We start from the raw sequence: 20,852 nt of genomic DNA on the forward strand, positions 1-20,852 counted from the left end.
CGGCTAACCCACAGCGCCACCCACAGGCCTGCAGATGTCGTTCATGTTGTCGGTTAGCTAAAATTAGCCCACGTGTGGGCTAATTTAGGTTTAGGTTACACACACACACACACACAAAAATCTGGAAAAGTTTGCAATTTATTGAATAGTATGGAAAAATGAAAAGTGAGTTTGGAAAACATTTTGGTTTCTTGCTCTTTTTCACTTATATCTTCTAATACGCAAAAGTCTAATAATGCCACGGTTTTCTCGATTTGTTAAATTGACATTCTTTATTATTGCCGTTTTAACATTTCTCCCCTCTGTATTTTGCTTTTGACTCACCGACTGATTAAATGCTTTTTATATAGATATAAAAATCTAATTTGGGCAGTTTCACAACCTCTTCTCTGTAGACAGCCTTTGAATTCAGGTTTAACTAGACCTAATAGCTCCACTAAAACTGCAAGTTGGAATTTTTTACTAAGTAAAAAAAAGGGTACCAATATGCAAAAAGTGCACTTTAAAGAGTCTATGGGACAATCCCTTCTAACAGTTCTAGATTGCCTTATGTAAGTAACTCTAAACGGCACAAAAGCATTAAAATGGTTATGTGCCGTTTAGAATGGGGCCATTTTAATGGTGCCCCATTTGACACCGCTCTCTCAAACTCGGACGCCATTTTTAGAAGTGTGTGTTTTCCTATAATTTGTGCAACCTATAGTTTAGGCCCAACTTCAATTGAAGCAGATTCACTACAGTTTTGTACTCTAAAATAATAAAAAACAAAAATAAAACCATTTGAAAAAACCTGGAAAAAGACAGGGTCCTTTTTTGAGTGAACTCCAGCTTCAGTGAATTTTGAAGACAAGGTTTTGAAGCGAAATTTTTGAAAATCTTTTGTGTTTTGTTTCTGCTCCATATCGTCTCAAATATACTCACCCCACCAAGGTTTGGTTAAAAGTCCCTTTCGCGTGCTGTACTTTTATCTACCACAGGCTTTTCGCAGCTTCCAACAAGCTTACAGCCTAAAAAATGTCTGCATTTACGACCATTCTTTCAATCAGAAATACTAAAGCACATTTAAATTGGTTTCCTGGAAAACATACTGCTTTCAAGCACAAATTTTTATGACAGGCTTGTGGTCTGGATCAGTCCTGCAGCTTCATGTTAGTCTGTTTTATCCATTACAAGAAACAGTTTGTGTGTTTGAGATCATTTTTCCTGTTGGAACATCCAACCGTGTCCAAGTTTCATCCATCTAATCCAGACTGTTACCATCAGACGAATGAAAATTGGAACTGGGAGATGCTGGGAACGTCAGTTTCATCATCTACACTGGTAAATCTAGTGTGCAACATCAACATGAACCAAGATTAAGACCTAGAAATTTGTGACATTTGCCACACTGACAATTAAGACAACTGTGTTAGAGAAATGTTTGATGATCAGAGCAGACAAAGACTCAGCTGTTTGCACCACCATGACAAAAAAAAGAGACTGGAGGATCTGAAAGGGAGCTTTCAAATTTATCCCAGTTGGTAAGTGTGGTGGTGACAGCATCATGCTGTGGGACTACCTTGCTCAGTGGTGATAGGACAGTTCAAGATATGAACGGAAATGTATGAACCACTCTTGACGAGGCATGGTTTCATCAGGTCAATGCTGACATTTTAAGCATTTTAGTGATGTTTGAAACACTCAGGGGTAGGCAGAGTTCCCAAAAATAATCCTACTTCAACATGGTTTTACTCAAGTCCAAGAAATTACTAAAGTAAGAGTAAATTAGTATTCAGTAAAAAGGCTACTCAAGTATTGAGCAAGTGACCAAAACACCAATCATTCAATATTTAAAAATTACATAATCAGACCAAAATATGAAGTGGAAATTTTGGTATGTTAAAGACCAAAGTGAAAGTAATTTACATAAGTAACAATTACAAAATAACAAAATCAGGCAAAAGAAAAACATTTCCTAATCAGTTTCTTTCAATATAAAACTTATGAAGCTTTAATAAGACTTGTGGTTAAGGAAAGCTTTTTCTTCATTCAGTGAAGTAGCTCAAAGTGGGTAAAGCATCCAGAAACATTCTCAAGAAACAGTAGCGTAAAATTAAAAAGTGTAGTAAAATTAGTCCTAAAGTTATTTTTCCATAAAGTTGCTCAAGTAAATGTAACTAGTAGTTACTACCCAACTTTGATACTCAGGCCGCAAAGTTATATTTATATAAAACTATAATACATGAGTTGCACTTCATTTTTCGACCACTAGATGTCCCCCTGGAACTCTGTATTATTGAAGACTCCAGTAATGAGCCACTTGTTGGATCAAAAGTTGAAACTTCTACAACACTTTTAAAACTTCATCTTAAATGAAGAATTAGATGATGGAAACCTGAACATAACAGGCTGTTAAAACAGAAAAAAATATATATATACCTCAGGTTTGGTGGAAATGTGGATTACGTTGGACAGTCATAAAATCAACCTCTTTAAATTAATTATCAAACCAACTAAGAAGAGCCAGAAACCTGTTCTTGGATGTGACCTGCAACTTGCTAAAGGACATTAAACCAAACATTATTTGAGGTTCATGAGAATATTTGAGGTTGTATAATTGATTATGACCAAACATGGATTTAAAACAAACAAAAGAAAAACTACATTAAAGATAAAACTTGAGCAAAATTGCTTCTGAAGTTGCTGTTGTAGTTGTATCAGTTGAAGTTTAAATGCATAAAACAGCCCAAACCAACGTGACATTCATCGGCACTGGAATGTATTTTGTTGAAATACTAATATTTTGCACACACATAAAGACATGTTCAAGTGTGGAACACAAAATGACAGTAATGATAATAAAAAAGCAGAATTCAGAAGAAAACAAAGAGGAAAAACAGAAGGAAAAGAGAGAGCTACTCAATAAGATAAAGAATGGTTTGACAGATAATGTATTAAATAACTAAATTAAGTGGAAAATGAGAAATAAAGCATCCCCTAAGGTTGAGGATTGTCATCTAACTACTTTATAAACAATTTTCACTTCTCTCAAATATTATTTTCTCTCATAGTGGCAGCACACTCCAGAGCAAAACATCTATAATTTCCAAACCACACATAAACACATCATTAATATGGTCTGTTTTAATTATAAATAGGTGCCCAACTTTTGGTTTACATCTGATGAATTGCTTCAACATATGAAAAATCACAAAAAAAACATGTCACCCTTTTTTTGTTTTAGTATTTTTATCACAGAGCAGTTATAGGCGTCAAGTACGTGTAATATCCCTCTTTGGTCACTAGAGGGGGCTGTGGGCTCAAATGAGCCACGGGGCGACACGTAATAGGGATGTGTTAAAACCAGAAGAGCGTTCAGGTTACCGTGGTGGCGGAGTCCGGGTAAATACTGTTGTCGTGTTCTTTGGAGTTGTTGGGTTTTGTCTTGTCGGAATGTAATAAACTGGTGAACGTGGAATCCAAGAAGAGCCCCGGAAATGACGTTTAGACGCCACAAGCGGTACAACGTCGTTAGCCGCCTAGCATCTCATAAAAAAAGCAGCTACCAGACCAACGTTTCACTAGTTCAGCATAATACTGACTATTACAAATACATTTAAGAATGTATGAAAATCATTGACTGAAACATAATTTAGAGTATAAAACAGCACTTTGGATATAAAAATGAACAGTGTGGGGTTTACTAGCTGCCGAATGTCATATGTCAAATCGTCCATCAGCTCCACAAAGACAAATGGCAGCAGAACAGCTTCAGCTTTTAGCAGTCTCTCCATTGCCTGAAGATACTTAAGACACACATACATGCAAGTTTTTGTTAGTATACATCATGTAATTTTGAGTTTTGAGAGTTTGGGGTTGATGCTCAATACTGAAGGGTTGCAGCAAATCCATTCACCTGTTGTTTGCAGCATTTTCCAGTCAGCTTGCAGCCTCTCTCTCATTCTCTCCAAAGCACCTCCATCATCTGGGAGCGGAGTCAGAAGCTCCTGCAGAGGAGGCGCAGGGTGCCCAAGGAGGGCGGAGGCAGTAGGGCCCATACATGCCCCATCATTCGTCTGAAGCCCAAAGAAAAATAAAGTTTATGAAGACTTCGACTTCAAACTTGCTCCGGTCGTCTCACCTGCATCAGAACCAGAGTGTGTCCCTTTGCAAAGCCCTTCAGCAGGCCAATTAGTTGCTGCCACATACAGTCGCCCACTCCGCTTCCTGGCATGCGAACCAAAAGGACAAGACCGGGGTCGTACTCGTATCCCAGAGGTAGGAGGAGGCCAAAGACTGCCTGGATGAATCCTACTGTGTCACCGCAACCCTGAGAGGACAAGAAAACTACACATCATGTTTGTGAGATGCATTCAGTATTGTGTGTATGTGTGTTTTTTAAAGTGTCTCACCTTCTTTAAACACACTGGAATATAATATTTGCCTTTCTGTTCCTCTTTGTCTTCACCGCTGATTTGTACAACAAGCATTTTCCTTAAAACAGAGATTTTTTCGTAATAAAATTGTGATTCTTGCTGAAAATCCTTTCCATAAAACTTTTATAAAAAGTGCAATACAGCTTAAATCACTATTACCCATCAGCCGTGGCGTAATTCAGCTCCTCTTTGCCGACACAAACAACTAAAACCCTGAAGGAAGACGAGTGGAAACAATTCAGGCTGGTCTGAAAGCATTTATTAGTCATTTATTTTTGAGAAACCAAACTGGGTATTCCCCTAAATGTTGATCGGTTACTTTAAAAGTGAAGCTCAGTAGGAATATTTCTGTGTGTTTTTTGTCAAAACATACAACACAGTCTGCATAAGATTTGACTTCTGTACCGGCTGACAAGGTCAGAGCCGAGATCCTGGACAACACACTCCACGGCTGCGGCGACATCAGGGACCAGCGCTACGCCGTTGCCGATCTGAGAACCGTTCAGATAAACTCAACACACAACAAGCCAGTAGAGGGAGAAGGAACCCAAACAATGTCTTGATTTTTACCTCGTTGGTTCTCATTTTCTCAATCAGGGTGTAAAGTCTCGAGAAGGTGGCTACACCATCCGCGTCACCCGCATCTTCCATGGAACGGTTCCTCCAAGGAAACGGTTCAGTTAGCGAACAGCGTGAAAACGCTCGTAAAAATGAGGCGTGCGACTCTGGGTGCCTCTCACCTTATTCTGCTGACTAAAAGCGGTCCGAGATCTTTGGAGGAGACGAGGCGTTTTAATCCGTCCGGACAAGCCGCGTCGTCAGGAAGCACCGACACAGAACAAACGGGAGGGCGCAAACGCTCTGCAGGCTCAGGCCAAACTTTTTCCTCCTGGCTTCTTTCGTCCTCCGCCGTCTCTGCTTTTTCTTCCTCTGCTTTTGCCAGTTTGATGAGTTTGGTGCTGACGTCCGTCGTAGCTGAATCGGCTGGAGAAATGAGAAACCGCACGAGACAAGAAGTATTGAAATAAGGAACTAAAATTAACATTTCTACATCTTAAATAAGATGAAGGTTCTCTCTATTTCCATCAGCTTATGACAGGAGTTGAGAGTAAGAAAACGATTGTAATACACACAAAAAGTAGGGTAGTCTGCACTTGCAACATGTATAGGACATGTATAGGCCTTTTTATTCTTAATGAATAAAAAGGCATATGTGTCATGCTGGAATAACAAAGTAAATCTGAACAACTGCTGCGTGGCTGTTTTACCTGCATGCTTGAGGATGGACCAGTACCGCCTCTGAACCGATCGGACACACTGAAGAGACTCGAGCGCACTGAAAAACAGCAACAAAGCCACCGATTTCAAGATTCGCACAGCTTAGGTATCTATTTCTCTGTCAAGTTACATCCACAAACTTGACGCTTGTTTTCATTTCATGAGAAAGATCAGGACAAAGTAACAGTGTAATTGCCAGGTAGAAGGAAAATGTTACACGACTTTCTGCAGCGCTCAGGTTACGTTTGACCGACCTTTCGCAGGGACTCCTGAGGTTTGCGAGCTGAGGCAGCGGATCGCCAAGCAAAGTTTGAACAGTCTGACACACGGATTGTGCAAGAGAAGTCAAGTTGTATCCTCCCTAAAAGAAAAGTATAAAAATACGTAAAATACTTTCAAAGTCAGTTAAATACGACTGCTAAGTCTTGTTAATCATACCTCCAGTACAGCACACAGTTTTCCTCCAGCTAGGTTCATTAGGAGGTGAGTTAAGTGGGCGAAGATGTCCGGAGTGGCACACATCTCTCCCTGGAAAAAAAACCCAACAAAACAAGTAATTTGGATGTTTTTGATGCCAATTCAAAGGCATAAGATAGAACTGTAAGAGAGAATGCATGCAATGTGTAAATAAGTTTGCTTTGAACAGGAAGAATTTCTGTTGGTTTTTTTTTTTGGTACCTCTGGGTCGCCGATAGCCGAGTCAAAGCCTGCGCACACCAAAACCAAGTCTGGGCAAAACTGCGAGGAAGAATCAAAAGAGCAACAAGTCATGGTCACCCTTCAGTCTTAAATAAATGTGTCCTAAAAATGTCTCACCTCATAAGCTACTGGCAGGAGGACATGGCAGAAGACCGACAGATAGTCGCTGTTTTCCATTCCCACCTGAAATATCATAATGATGACTCTGGTGAGCGAATATTTATCCCTTACTTATATTTATCCAAAATCCAAATTATAAATATCATTATAAATTTGTAAAAGTAACAAAAACGGTAAGTAGATTCTGACTGTACCACTATTCATCCTCAATCAGTGCAAACACAATAAACATTTCAGGGCTTATAAGTGAGCAGGCCTTTGGCAATGCAACATGGTTACATTTGTGACAGTAGGATAGTGAGTGTGATCTCACCCCTTAACCAACCAATCGGTATTAATACCGACAAAATCAATGCACCAGTCCATTTTTCTACCTGCTCACCTCGTTCCAAGGCACATTTACGTTGAAGCCGGCTCCGCTTCCTTTGCCGACGCTATCGTAGTCCGACTCCCTAAGATTGGGCCAGAATTTCTGACGCTCGTAGCGGTGCCAAGAAAAGTACAGAACACTGCAGAACACCATGAAACCCTCAATAAATAAAACACCAGAAAACCTGTTGCATCCTCTGAGACTTTTACAGGTTGACATTTGACAAACGGGCCCCACCTCGGATCATCTTCAAAGCAATACTGTACCCCTTGACCGTGATGTATGTCCCAGTCTACTATTAGCACCCTGAAGGAGAAACATTTAAGCTGCTTTAAGTGAATGTGATTCCAGAAGAAGTCAGCAAAGTAAACCAAATGGCGAGAAAGATTTAAAGAAAGGCTCAAAATACCTTTCGGCTCCATGTTTTTGCTTAGCGTAGCGCGCTGCTATGGCCACGTTGTTGAACACACAGAAACCACTGGCAGCACTGCGCATGCTGTGGTGTCCCGGCGGTCTAGAAACAGCAACACGAAACACGTACATTTCTTATTAGTCGTAGTGTGAGCTAAAATTTACTGTTTATACTCTGTTTTTCTCCTCCTATATGTTATGGTTAATGTTAAAAGCCTCACTGCAACAAAGCAGGGACATGAAATAAACAATGCAAAACATAATTTACACATTTCGACCCTTACCTAACCAGAGCCATGCCGTTCCTGACCTTCCCTGTCATGACACTGTCCACCAGTTGCAGAGCAGAGCCTGCAGCCAGCTTGGCGCAGTGATAGATATTCTACAGCAGTAAATAATTAAGAAAATAGGAGATAAAAAGTGAGGAACACAACCAGAGAGTGAAAGAGGGACAACTGTCAAACACTGAATAGTGGACTAACTGGGTGGAAGTAAACGTCCCCGTATTGAAGGGTGAACTCCTTCAAGTCCTCCAAAGTCATGTGCGGAGTCTTTTTCACACCCTCCAGATATTCCTCACTGTAGACAGCAGCATGATGAGAATGTTTGTTTATTTCACATTAACGAGGAGGTGAATAAATTCACTGAACCGTAACGGTTCCAGAGGAAAATGAATGCAGGAACAAATTCAGACCAGCAGGGGGCCCCCAAGCGCACATGTAAATTTGACGTTACATTTATAAAGAATGAACCCCATTTGAAATTCTTTAAAATAGCAGAGATATTTCATTATTATATTGACTACTGCTGTATGTTTATATGCTATAGTTACAAAAGTGTTATTATTATTTACTTCTGTCATTTTTTAACTCTCTTTTTTTTTCAAAAAGAAAAAAAAACAATACAAAGCAAAACAACAGAAGAAGAATGAAAAAAAACAAGATAAAAGTAATATAGAAGCAGAAATTGTAATATTGAACATTCCTATCAAAGACAAGAACACAAAGTATAGACTGAACTAGAAGCATAAGCTTTTTTATACATACGGCATTATCGAAACCAAAACAGCAGAATATTTCCTTTGTATTTTTCTAAAACATATCTCTAAAGAATTCTGTATGAGTCTGTAGACAAACTCATAAAAAAAACTACCATAATAAAACCTAATTGTATTTATTTAACAAAAGATATTTAGACATTTAGTTTTTATTTAAAAAGTGAAAAACACAGCTTTAACTCCTCGCAACAATTATTCCACACATGAATGCCTGTAACTAGTAAATCTTGAAAGTCAGAGGCATTGGATGTGCAAACAATCAAACCGAGAACATTTAAAACGATGTTTTGATTGGTTGTGCTAGTAGGAGATGGGGGGCCCTGAGTCAAATATCTGCTAAAGGACCCAGTGTTAAAGGGGCCAGAACCGACCTGTGGACGAGCAGGATCTCCGCATCTGAGGCCTCACGAGGCGGCACAGAGACACAGCGGTCAGACAGACCCGTCCTGACCAGGGCCTCGTAACTGACCGAGAGCCGCTCTGGGACCTCGATCTTACATGCCGGGCTGTAGAAACAAAAACAAAGTAATATAGCCGTAAGCATCATGTTACCAGTCACAGTTACCAATATAAAAGTAGGTAATCCACCAGCAGTTTTCAGCAAGAGATTTCTATAAATGTGATGGAAAAGTTTTAAAGTTTTTCCTCTAAGCAAAAGTTTAATTTGTCTTTTTGGAAGTATTTCAGTCAAACAGCTAATATTAAGTCATTATTGTAATATGGCGTAATAAAAACTCTATGTGTATAATCCATAAAGACAAGAGTGGCAAAATAGGGTATTTTGAAGAGTAAGACCAACACTTACAAATAACTGAGTTTAACTGGGTGTTTGTGTTATATTTCTACCTAAATCAATAACACAATATTAAATACAAAATATAGATAATATTATAATAAGTAGAAATATTTATTTAACATTGATGGATTACATTATTTCTGCAGCAGGACTGGATAATTTTTGGTGTGTTGTTTCAAATAAAATCAATTAAGTTTATGTTTTGCATTTCTAATGCAATTTTTTTTTTCTTAAACTAAAACGGTGGCAGTTTTATTTAAATTTACACTTTGAAATTTTGATACGCTCATTTGAACATTTATTATATTTGGATTACTATTCTGTAAAATTGCTTAAATATGAAAAGCAGGTTTGATGATAGCAAAACAGGAATATTAAAAGCATATTTTCTAAAACAAACATTTTTAATTTATGGGTAGGTGTTATCCGTTCCTACTCCTAAAGACAGCTTGAAATTTTTAATTTAGAAACAGCTCATTTGTAGAGTTGAATAACAGTAATATATGTGGTAACATTTGAAAAAAATTCATAAATAATATTAAAAATGTCGTAAAAGCGCTAGCAAGCAGTTGATGGAAAGTGACAGTGAACAGCAGTCTGGTAAGTGAAGTTAACTGTGACTACTGTAGGAATAACAACATATAAACGTATCCGACATAGTGACCTCCAGGCTAAAGAAGCCAACAAATCCGATTCACATGATGTGAACATGATTTTGATACTCACTCAACCCAGAGCAGTTTGTATTTGGTCATCTCCTCATCATAAATCAGAGCTGTCCCCATTGTCAATACTCCGGAACGTGTAGAGTAAATATCACAACAAAAGCTCCTCGGTAGTTTAGATTATATTTTACAGCTTGAATAAAGAATTCATATGGATTCCTTCAAACCTTTATGTAAAACAGTCTGAACTGTATCCAGTATGAATGTATCTCTGAAGACACTTATTAAGGAAGAAGCATGTAAACAGAAAGTTCATCTGAGCTGCACCAAGTGCGAAGTTAACATTCTACCGGGGAATGAGCGCCTTCTACTGGACGGAGTCCGGTATTTCTCCAAGGGCTGACCGACATCTCGTCATTGTAGCGTTTTTTCTACTTCTATTTCAAATTATTTTCAAATACAAAAGTACTTTATTAATCCAGAGGGAGGCAGAATGTTTTTGTAACTGATATGAGTCATTCTTCATAGAGTTGTTGTAAATCCTGATGGCTGGGCAGGAAGGATCTCCTGCAGCAGTCATTATAATGACATTACAATGTCATTATAATGACTGCTGCAGGAGATCCTATATTACTCTGTAATATATTACAGAGAGTCTGGAAGACACCTCTGACTGAAGACACTGCTGTTGTATACCAATTTCATGAAGAGACTGCTATGCAAAATCAACAACTGTTATACAACAACTGAAGTTTTTGCCTTCTTTTGGACAAAGATGTACACAACAAATTTCTCCATTTGGAGTGTTTAAATCAAAGTTTATTTTTTAATTGAATTATTTTAGTGTATTTTTACAACTTTTTACTGGTATCTCTTTTGAAGTGTTTCTTTCTTCTTAATTGTATCATTTTGAAATTTTTTGTAATGATTTTGTATTTGAAAGGTCATAATCAGGTCAAAAAAAGGTTCATTATTATTAATGTTGTTGTTTATGTCGCATATAAAAAATCAACAGAGGAAATTTCAATATGATGTGGCCTTTTATTATTTATTGTTGTCATAAAGAAAAATAAACAGTGAAACGTCTAAAACAGTAGTGCAACACAAACCAAAGTACATTCTGAATGTATCACATATCACATATCATGAGAAGCTTTTATCTGACCCCAGATTATTTCTGCCTCAAATAATTTAGGAAGCATGTGCATTTTCCTATGGGAAACATCTCCATTGTACCCTGTGGGAAAATACTGATGAACATTCCCATTTCTGGATGTTAACTGTAAAAGTCTCACACAAGCTGGACAGAGCAAATGCTCAGGCAGCTGGGAATTTTCTAGACCTAACAATGTCCAACAAATATTCAGATTCTCTTTTATTTTTTTAGATTCAAATTTATTCTGCTTTTGAACTGAATATGAAGAGTTTATTATTCCTTTTCCTTCTCATAACCTGTCCTCTTCCTCTTCCTCTTCTGTCCTTCCCTCTATTTCCTCTTGTGTCCTTGCTGGAAAGGTCGAGCTCCTCTGCTGTTTCTCTAGTTCTTCTTTCCTCCCGTCTCCCTCTGCTTCTCTTCTGCATATCCCGCACCACACGAGCAGAGTTGCTCTGCATCGTTCCCTGAATGCCGGGTCACAGGCGGCGTAGAGCAGAGGGTTCAGGCAGGAGTTGAGGTAAGCCAAACAGGTGGCGTACGGATGAGCGGCCAGCAGAGCCTGGTCTAGAGAACATGAGTACGGGACGATGCCCAACTCCAGCAGGATGAAGACAGTCTTGTTGACGTTGAGTGGCATCCAGCAGAGGAAGAAGGCCATCACTAAAGTGACAATAACTCTGAGGAGTCTGCGCTGGCGCCTGCGGTCGGGACGGGGGCCATGTCCAAAGTGCCTGCTGAGCAGCGGAGCCAATGAGCAGTAGCAGACGAGCAGGATGACAAGAGGTAGCAGGAAGCCAATTAGGGTTGACTTTAAGCTCAACACGGCAGCCCACCATACTTCTGCCCTGTCTTTTTCAGCCTCTTCAAGCTCTGCCCCAACCAGCATGGAGTAATTCATCTGGCAGGAAAGGACGACAGATCCAGGGTCATCTTCAGACGTGGGGTCAAGTTCCACTTCCCCAACGGAACGCAGCAGCAAGCCAGGAAGAGCCAGGACCGCCGCTACCACCCACACCGCTACGAGTATCCACAGCGTCCTGTTGGGACACCTCGGTGAGGGCTGGTGGCCGGAGTGCCGGCGTCCCGTCAGGATCCAGTACCGCTCCACACTGAGCATGCTCAGACTGAATACGCTGGCGTACATGTTGAGAGCGGTGAGGAAGCTGCTGATCTGGCAAAGGGGTTGCCCAAAAGGCCAGTGGTAGCCCATTGCCGTGTAGGTAGCCCAAAGAGGGAGAGTTACAAGAAAGCAAAGGTCAGCTAATGCCAAACTGGCTATCAGAGAATCTGTGAGGGAGCAAGAGGGCCGAGGGAGGGAGGGAGGGCACGAGGAAGAGGTGAAGGAATGAGAGGAAGCTCTGGGGCTCTGTCCTGATGGTTCGCTTTCACAAGAAGAAGGCGCATGCTGGCGATCGGCTCTGAAACAGCAGCAACACTGTGGTTTGTCTCCTATCCTGATCCCGTCAGGTTGACGCAGGTACACCCAGAGCACCAAGCTGTTACCAAGGCAACCCACCAAGAAGGCCAGAACGTAGATAGACGGGATGATGGAGAAGGAGGGATACCAGTCGCCATAGTCGCAGTGATCTGGAGCGGGAGTGGGAGTGGAGGAGGTGGGGAAGTCTGACATCTTTCTATTAAACAAATCCAGGCATCATGATTTACTTCGACTCTGTTAAATGAAGGCTGTTGAGATTGAGAGCCTGGACGCGTTTCCTGTTTCCCGTTCTGTCCTCTGGGTGTTGACTTGTATTGTCTGAAAATTCAGAGAAAACAGGGAAGTTTTACAGATTTGAATACCTTCTTATTCTGTGACTTACAACTGCAGACAGTGCCTTTCAGAAGTTTTGTCATTTTACAACCACAAACTGCAATGTATCATGTTGTTGTCAGATACAATCAGGACAATGTGGTCTTTAGTTTTTTTGTTTGTTGTTTTTCCCTTTGCTCTGATGCCTCTAAATAAAACCTTGTACAACCAACTGACTTCAAAAGTCACCTATTTGGACAAGTCCATTTGTGGAGATTTTAACCTGTTTGTTTTAGACAAACAGATTAAAAGTTAGAGAATATTTGATAACAAATAGCATCACTAAGTCCTAAACACACCAGACAGGTCAGGAATAAATCTATGGAGAACTTTACCTGCACTGATCTGACCTATACAAACCAATATCCCAAGTGCCATCTACAGTTTGCCAAAAACCATAGGAAATATGTAAAAGAAGTTGCTCTTGTTGGATGAAGCCAAATTTAAGAGTCTTTGTCTTAGGTGGAAAAAGTTGTACTAAACACAGCATCCCCACAGTGAAACATGGTGGTGGCACCAGCATCCTGTGGGAATACTTTTCTTGAGTAGGAACAGATAAGTTAGTCAGAGTCAGTGAAAAGGTGGATGATGCAAAGCACATGGCAACACAGAAATAGACCTGTGAGTGAAATGACTGGGATGGTTACCTCCCAGCAGGACCCTTAACATTCAGTCAGAGCTACAGTAGAACAGCTTAGATCAAAGATTACGGTTTTTATTTGTCGAAAAAGATTTTAAAAACCATCTTTCCTTTTCCTTCTCCTATCATATCGAGAAAAACAGGAGTGAATATTTCAACGTTTCAATATTTCAACTTGAGAAAGAAATACTAAAATCTTAAACTCGGTATTAATTCTAAAACTCTCTTACCTTAATAAGTTTGGGTAATATCCTTGTGTTGATACTAAAAATATGACTACCATTGTAGAGGGAAACCAAAATCTCCTAACTCAGTCGTCTGTCTCTCTATCTGGTCATGAAACTGTGGATGTCTGCTGCTGCAGCTTGCCAAATGGAGAGAGAGGGCTGAATATGTATCACTGCATCCTCCATTGACAGGAATGGGGAAAAATACACAGACAAAGCCCTCCTTTTTTCTTTTTTACATTCTCGAAGCAGACCACCCCAGGAGAGGTACAAGACCTATAAACATCCATCCCCTCCCTAAAATAAACACGCACAGCTCCTGTAAGGCATGAAACAGCCCCCCGTTCCTCCATCAAACACAGCCCAGCCACAACAGGCAAATAAATGGCGTCTCCTGGCTCTCACACGGCCCGTCTTCAACACGGAGACACAAACGCATTGGAATGCATCCACAGGACAGAAATATCTGCAAACACCTGTCATCCTCAGTGTGACACTTGTTTAAACAGACGAGGAACACCGTAACGAAATGCAACAACAACGAGAAAATAACTCTACAGACATTCAGAGTCCGATCACAACTGATCGACAGAAAACCACTGACCTGAAGCTGGTGGACACACGGGAAAGACCCGTTAACAATTAATTCCAACATGACAAATGAAAGGATTTTTGGAAACACCGAAGCAATTGAATTTACGGTTTGAATTCAGTGCTGATCATCTTCAAATACTGTCTAGATCGACTCGCCACAGTCTACCCGCCATAAAATGATAACAGATGCTTCTCTAAGAGCAAGGGTGGCAAGAAAAATGTGTGTACTGAACAGCTGCAGTTGAGAAGACAAAATATAATTCATTAGCTAGAATATTTAATGTTGGAACGATAATGACTTCACTGAGGATATATTAGGAATCTTAGCCTTGGGAAAACAATGTTTTCTTGTTAAAGAAGGAAAACTGAAATCCTTCAGTTGAAATTTCTTTTATTTGCACATGATCTGCTTTACTCTCCAAAAGTGTTTTTACTCATTTTCATACGGGGAGTGATATTACAATCTGAAAGTACAGGCAAATATCCTAGTATGGCTGGTATGAAGAGACCATTTAAGCTACACAGAAGGAAAACTCAAATAAATATTGATGTAAGATCAGTAATAAATAGTTCACATTCAAATATGTGTTTCGGCGGGATATTAAGCATTGAAGAAACAACATTAATTCATTTTTTATAGCTAACACAAGACATAAAATGTAACAATTACATAGCTAATGATCTTTTGTATAGTTGAAAGTAGGCATACCAACTGGCCTGACCCTTAGAGGCGACTGTAAACAGAATCTAAAAATATGTTATTGTTGTTGTAACTTCTGTTTTCACTAGAGGTTTAGTCTCAAACTAGGCATCTGCAACTGGACTTTTTAATGGGTAAGAGGGCACGGCTAGGTCAATATGGAGTTACATCGTAAAAGGTGAAGAACTTTGGGTGGTAAACAGGAAGAGTTTGTTTCCACAGAGGCCGTGCTGCCATCGGCCTTTTGTTATGGGAACAGATGTTTCTGAGAAACGTTCCCCACTCTTTTCTCCTGCATGAAAAAAACACACAGCTTTTAGTTACAAAAGAAGGAGGTGGAGGGAGAGTCAACACAAGCATTTCCTAGGGAAGAAAACTGCGCAGGGAGTTAAAGGATGTGAAACAAGACTCCTGCAGGAGTCATGAGAGCCACAAATTTATTACGGTTAGAAAACTTAACTTTCTAGAGCACATCATGGTGTCAAGCTGGAAAACCAGCGCGTTTCGCCAATTGTTGTTATGCTATCTGTTCAGACACAAGATTATATTGATGTATTTCTTTACATTTTATCCATGCAAACACTGAGAAACATGTTGAGGAATATGTTTCTTGGTGTTCCCCATTGGCTTAATGAGAAGCAAACTGATGTGAAAATAAAAAGTTTATGCTTGTACTCATTGCATTGTATCTTCAAGCTCAGGCTTCCCCTGTTAGCATCAACTTAAGGGGCAATGTTATTGTATTTCTAACTGAAAATCTGAAAATCCAGCAACTAAAAACAAAGAGAAGCACATCATAGTTTCAAGTTTTAATAACCAGTTGCATTTGGTAATTGCTATGATGTTATCTTTTAGGAATACAAAGGGATAATGTTTGTGTCTTCGTTTTATACTTCCAAATACTGAAGGAAGATGTTCACTAATAGATATTGTGAAGCACTGTTTTTTTTGTTTTTTTTACAAATTCAATAACAAACAATTGTGCTAATAAATAATACATATCTCCATCTTTCACAGTGTTTTATATGTGCAGCAGCCCTATGTGATACGGACCATGAGGATGGGTTCTCTCCAGGTACTCCAGTTTCCTCCCACAGTTCAAAAACATGACCGCTAGGCTAACTGGTCTCGCTAAGTTGCCCTTAGATGTGAGTGTGTGCATGGTTGTTTGTCCTGTGTGTGTCTCTGTGTTGTCCTGTGATGGACTGGCAACCTGTCCAGGTTATACCCAATGACCACTGGATATAGGCAGCAGCTCCTGGCAAATCTGCAAGGAGAAATATGTAGAGACTAAGGATGTATGAGAGGATGGATATACACTGTAATTATATGTCATATAATCCTCACCAGACATATTAAGATAAACAACGTATAGGAAGAGTTTAAAACATGTTTCCTCCGGACTGACTATCTACCTCTACTCTTTTAAAGAGTTGCTTTAATGAATACAAAAAAGAAGATGCTTTTTAGACCTAACTGTGCTGCGGAAGTGGCAGTTAAAACAGCGAGAGGGTTTTTGGGTGTGTGCAAAGGAAATAAGATAAGGATTTGCATACCTGAAATGGTATGAGGTATGGAGTAAGCTGAGGAGTGAGAGAGCAACTAAAAGAGATTAAATGCAGTCCAGAGACTACATTCTGTAGGTTTCATCATGTCCATCTACAGAACCGAAGGGAAACTCTTGTATTTTCTCATCGTTGTAATGGCAGGAGCAGAGGTCCAGAACAACATCTCACCGGAGTGTAAGCAGTTCTTGTACATGGGGACTATACCACGAGGGCTTGAGGAGCAACCGTTGAAAAAGATTTGCCAGTACTATGCAGGCAAGCCGCGGTTCTTCACCCTCTATGACTCCTTCAGCCACATCCCCGTTTACTCTGCGTACACGTTCAAGCGCTCGGACGGTTCCAAAAAGGTTGATGTACCCTGGATGTACGAGCCACAGGTAAGAGTGGCTGTTGACCAAAGATGAATTCAAATTAAATAGATTTGTTTTGTTACTCTGACACTGTTTGTCCTCACAGCTTTCTTTGGTGTCTGGATCCAGAGAGATGGAGCCGTTCCCTTCTGCAAATATTCACAAGAGCTTTGAGGATTCCCAGGCTGTGCTCGATGACTACTCCGACACTGTGATCTTCGAACGAGGCCAGCTGAATCCAGACGAGCATCAGGCCGACCCAGAGGATAAAGCGGCCACCTACACTCTGACCAACGTGGTTCCCAGGGTCCGAGAGTTCAACATCGGTCCTTGGAAAATGCATGAACACACCATGCGCAAGAGGCTGAACAACTACTGCCGTGGAACTGCCTATGTGGTCACGGGGATCACCACCTCAGGCCACACCATTCGCCGTCACAACATCAACCGCCTGGGCATCCCTACCTACCTCTGGTCGGCCTACTGCTGCACTGAGTTTGATCACAACGCTCCCTACTCGGAGCGCTCAAAGTTCCCTGCGTTTGCTGCTTATGGGCTCAACGACAGGGAAAACAACAAGGTTCAAGAGATGACGGTTCAGCAGCTGGAGGACTTCCTGAAGAGGGTAACATATGTCAGCGGCTCCTTCCAGATCTTCTATGACAACTGTGTGCCTCCTAATACTGCTAGTGGCCCACTGGGCTGAGAAAGGGAAAGTAGATTAATTCTTACTCTTACTATGCAATGTAGACCGTTTTAATTCCTCTCTGTTAGCTCCTTGACTTTCAATTGTTTCTGTAGTAGCTTCTTATTTCACTGAATACTCAGCAATCTCAGCTACAACAAGTATCAAGTATCAATATGTTTTAGCTCTGTTTCTTTTGTGAAGCATTACTAGGCTTTGGTTATACACAAATGCCCATAAATTCACAACTTACTTGGTTGTACTCTACTCACATTATCCGTTTTATGGCATCTGGCCGTAGCTGGAATGATACCAGCCTGTGAAGGCCTTTTGTCCGGTCAAAACAGATTAGACCAATGTTTTACATTTTCTATACCTGTGCAGAGAAGCTAAGCTAAGTCACATAAAGATATTTCACTTGGCAAGGTCAAGAATTTTGCTTGGATTTTAAAAGGGATTGTTTGAAGTTTGATGGAGTCGGCAAGTTTTATTTACATTCAGATTCTGACTCCTGATGTTACGCTGTGATTTAAATAAATGTTAATCTGAAATTAAATTTCCATATTTTGTCTTAATTTTTACCTTTATCTCATTATTCTGTTTTTTAAAATCTAATTAGTGCATAAAACACTAAATAAGAACAACGACCCAAATTTAGAAAAACAATTATTTGATGTAAATAGTGGCCATATCTAGAGTACAAGAATAGTTTTCTCTCCACTGTTTGTGTAAATGATGTAGATTTTATTTTGAAAAGCGAATACCATATTGCAGCTTGGTCTTGAGCACAACAGAACGGTATGTAGCCTGATTTCAATATCCACTATACAGGGAGACCTTTCCCTGTTGAATGTGAACTCAGACTCATAAAGCATGGCTGTAGCGTTTCACTGAAGAAACCGGAGCAGGTTTTGGCCACTCCATCTGTTTTCTTGACCATCACACCACGCTGAGCGCGCTCAATAAGGTGATGCGACGCTCATGGCGGGGTCCCTGCTACGCTCTCCCTACAACCAATGAGACCGCCCCACGCTCCCGTCACGTGATAGAAAGAAGCAGTGCCTCTTCACACAGTAAGGCAAGAAAGAAGAGTGGAAGTGTATGGTCGTGGTTCTGCACCAAAAAAAAAGCCCCTAACCTGATTCTGGACCTATCATGCTGCTGATAAAACTAGAAGATGCCCCTGCCGAGGGCTGCCAGGAGCAGGAGGGAGCAGGTCCCGGAGAGCACCCCGTTCCTGACACCTAACAGGAGGAGTCCACGAAGAAGAAGGAGAAGGTGATGGCCATGTTGACAGAGAATGAAGAAGTGTCCATGGTGGAGTGGCTGGTGTGCAACCCCGTCCTCTACAACCGCAAGCTGAAAAACTACAAAGACACCAACAGGAAGAAGGCTCTGTGGCGTGAGAAGGCTGCACAGATGGACCAGGACGTCCTCATCCTACAGACATGGTACACCAGTCTGCGCACTCAGTTCGGCCACCTGAAGAAGCTTTGTGAGGAGGAGCAGACCCCCGGGCTAACCGAGCGGGACTCCTGGATACTGAAACGCTTTGAGTTCCTCACACCACACATTCTTCCGGTCCTGAAGAGGAGAGGGGTCAGTGCAACCAGACATTGTTGGACATTGTGCCACCAGAAAATATTTACACCCGTTAATGTTTCCACATTTTGTTGTTACAGCCAGGTGTTTTCTAAAATAGATCATTTTAACCCCCCCACTATCAACACACAACTCCATAATGAAAAGACAAAGAACTTTTTAGAAAAGTCCAGTTTTATTTTTACCATTAGAAACTGTTTATAGATCGTCAGTTCCATTGCTTAGCATTAACCACTTTTGGCAGGAATCACACTTTGAAGCCCATACAAGCTAGCTACGCAAATCTGTTTTTTGTCTTTTTCTTTCATTCATACGTACTTATGTTTAAATACACATTTTCCTTTACAAAAAGCCTTTAAGCTATTGTTAGCTTTTTAGCTTATTTTAACTCTAAAACCAAAGTTGACTTACTAAATGGATTGTTAATTTATGCTACCCAACATGCTAGGTTAAGCCAACATGAAAATTATAGCATTTAAGCTAACATTAGTTTTTAGTTCATTTTGATGTAAGAACTAAGATTAGCTTACTGAGTGTCTTACGTTAAGGCTATTCAGCGTGTTAGCATACGTCTCATGAAATTAGCATTTAAGCTAATATTAGTTTTTAGCTAATTTTGATGTAAGAACTAAAATCAACTTATTGAATGGGTTAAGTTAATGTTATTCAGCGTGTTAATGAGTCTCCATGACATTACCATTTAAGCTAATATTAGCTTTTAAGCTAATATTGTCCTAAAAACTAAATGATTAACATTCCCCAACCTTCTCTAGCGTAACCCAACATGATAAAAACACTTTTTTATGTTGTTCTAACGTGCAGTTTTCTGCGCTCATTTCAGAAAAAAAGGAAGCTGGGCATAAATGTCACTCCCACTACTCACACTGCCTCTTCTTGTAATGCCAGTCCCGTCTTCTTCCTGCGGCGGGTCAGTTAAGCCCCATCCCATGATCCCCCTGACGAGCAACTCCACCAAACGGCCAGCTTCTGTGCGTCCAGCTCTACCGGTGGATGTAGGTAATAATCAGCTTGATGAACACTCCTTGGTCCTACAGCAGCACCAACTTCTCAATCAGCTCCGACCAGAAGGTGACAGCAAGGAACGAGATGCGTTTGCAGAGTGGCTCCGGTCAGCCATGCACAACTTTGAGCACTCTATCTGGAGGAGGTGCCAGCGGGAGCTGAGTGATGTAATGTACAGGTTTATTGGAGAGAATGATGATGTGAGGTGCGGTGGCCAGGCTACAGGTCAGTTTTCTGACCCAACTGCGCAAAATGACCTGGAAGAACACAAGTGGAGGCCAAAATAAGAATTGCTAAAGCTTTCTAGGATAGAACGTCTGTACTTCCTTTATCATCTCTTTCAAGTCTGAGCAAGTATGGAAAGAAGAAAACTGAAGCAGACTTTTCCTTATTCTGCAATCTAGAAGAAAAAAATAAATGAATAAAAACATGAGTGCTCCTTATATCGATATTTTTTAAATGCTGCTTTACAAAATAACTTGAATTTTGATCCAGAATAAAGGCGTCAAAGGTTACAATGATGTACTTCACAGAATAGTGTAACAGACATTAAACATTGATTAGTTCTTTTTATATAGTTTTTGTTTTGAATTTTTTTGATCGAGCCTGACTAGTGTGTCTCTGCCCAGTTTTCTGACCATACAGCCAGAGAGGAATTAAGAGAGACAGCAACAGCAACTGGAGTG

At 40.4% G+C, this 20,852-nt stretch overlaps 3 protein-coding genes across 4 annotated transcripts; 1 reads left to right on the top strand and 2 right to left on the bottom strand.

Moving 5' to 3' along the window:
- Positions 1-3,101: 3,101 nt before the first annotated feature.
- hdac10 (histone deacetylase 10) lies at positions 3,102-10,159 on the bottom strand. Its single transcript, XM_007546719.2, has 20 exons — positions 9,873-10,159; positions 8,722-8,856; positions 7,776-7,872; positions 7,578-7,675; positions 7,292-7,396; positions 7,120-7,188; positions 6,895-7,021; positions 6,510-6,575; positions 6,372-6,431; positions 6,132-6,221; positions 5,948-6,054; positions 5,684-5,751; positions 5,156-5,399; positions 4,986-5,076; positions 4,821-4,906; positions 4,575-4,628; positions 4,392-4,473; positions 4,121-4,309; positions 3,896-4,055; positions 3,102-3,785 (listed from the first exon to the last, which is right to left on the bottom strand). Exons 1-20 carry the CDS (start codon positions 9,929-9,931, stop codon positions 3,751-3,753), a joined length of 2,022 nt encoding a protein of 673 aa, XP_007546781.1. The 5' UTR covers positions 9,932-10,159; the 3' UTR covers positions 3,102-3,750.
- A 677-nt stretch (positions 10,160-10,836) lies between these two features.
- Positions 10,837-20,566, bottom strand: LOC103134464 (apelin receptor A-like). Of its 2 annotated transcripts, none has more exons than XM_007546721.2 (2): positions 20,027-20,566; positions 10,837-12,723 (listed from the first exon to the last, which is right to left on the bottom strand). In XM_007546721.2, the coding sequence occupies exon 2, from the start codon at positions 12,595-12,597 to the stop codon at positions 11,257-11,259; it is 1,341 nt and encodes a 446-aa protein (XP_007546783.1). In that variant the 5' UTR covers positions 12,598-12,723; positions 20,027-20,566; the 3' UTR covers positions 10,837-11,256. The 2 variants fall into 2 exon arrangements, with proteins under 2 accessions (XP_007546783.1, XP_016524273.1); XM_016668787.1 differs by lacking the exon at positions 20,027-20,566 and adding an exon at positions 13,648-13,744.
- LOC103134463 (endonuclease domain-containing 1 protein-like) lies at positions 16,430-18,091 on the top strand. Its single transcript, XM_007546720.2, has 2 exons — positions 16,430-16,883; positions 16,963-18,091. Exons 1-2 carry the CDS (start codon positions 16,590-16,592, stop codon positions 17,560-17,562), a joined length of 894 nt encoding a protein of 297 aa, XP_007546782.1. The 5' UTR covers positions 16,430-16,589; the 3' UTR covers positions 17,563-18,091.
- Positions 20,567-20,852: the final 286 nt, after the last annotated feature.

The sequence above is a fragment of the Poecilia formosa genome, unplaced genomic scaffold (assembly GCF_000485575.1).
Source record: "Poecilia formosa unplaced genomic scaffold, Poecilia_formosa-5.1.2 Scaffold17, whole genome shotgun sequence".
In the NCBI taxonomy this organism is placed as follows: domain Eukaryota; kingdom Metazoa; phylum Chordata; class Actinopteri; order Cyprinodontiformes; family Poeciliidae; genus Poecilia; species Poecilia formosa.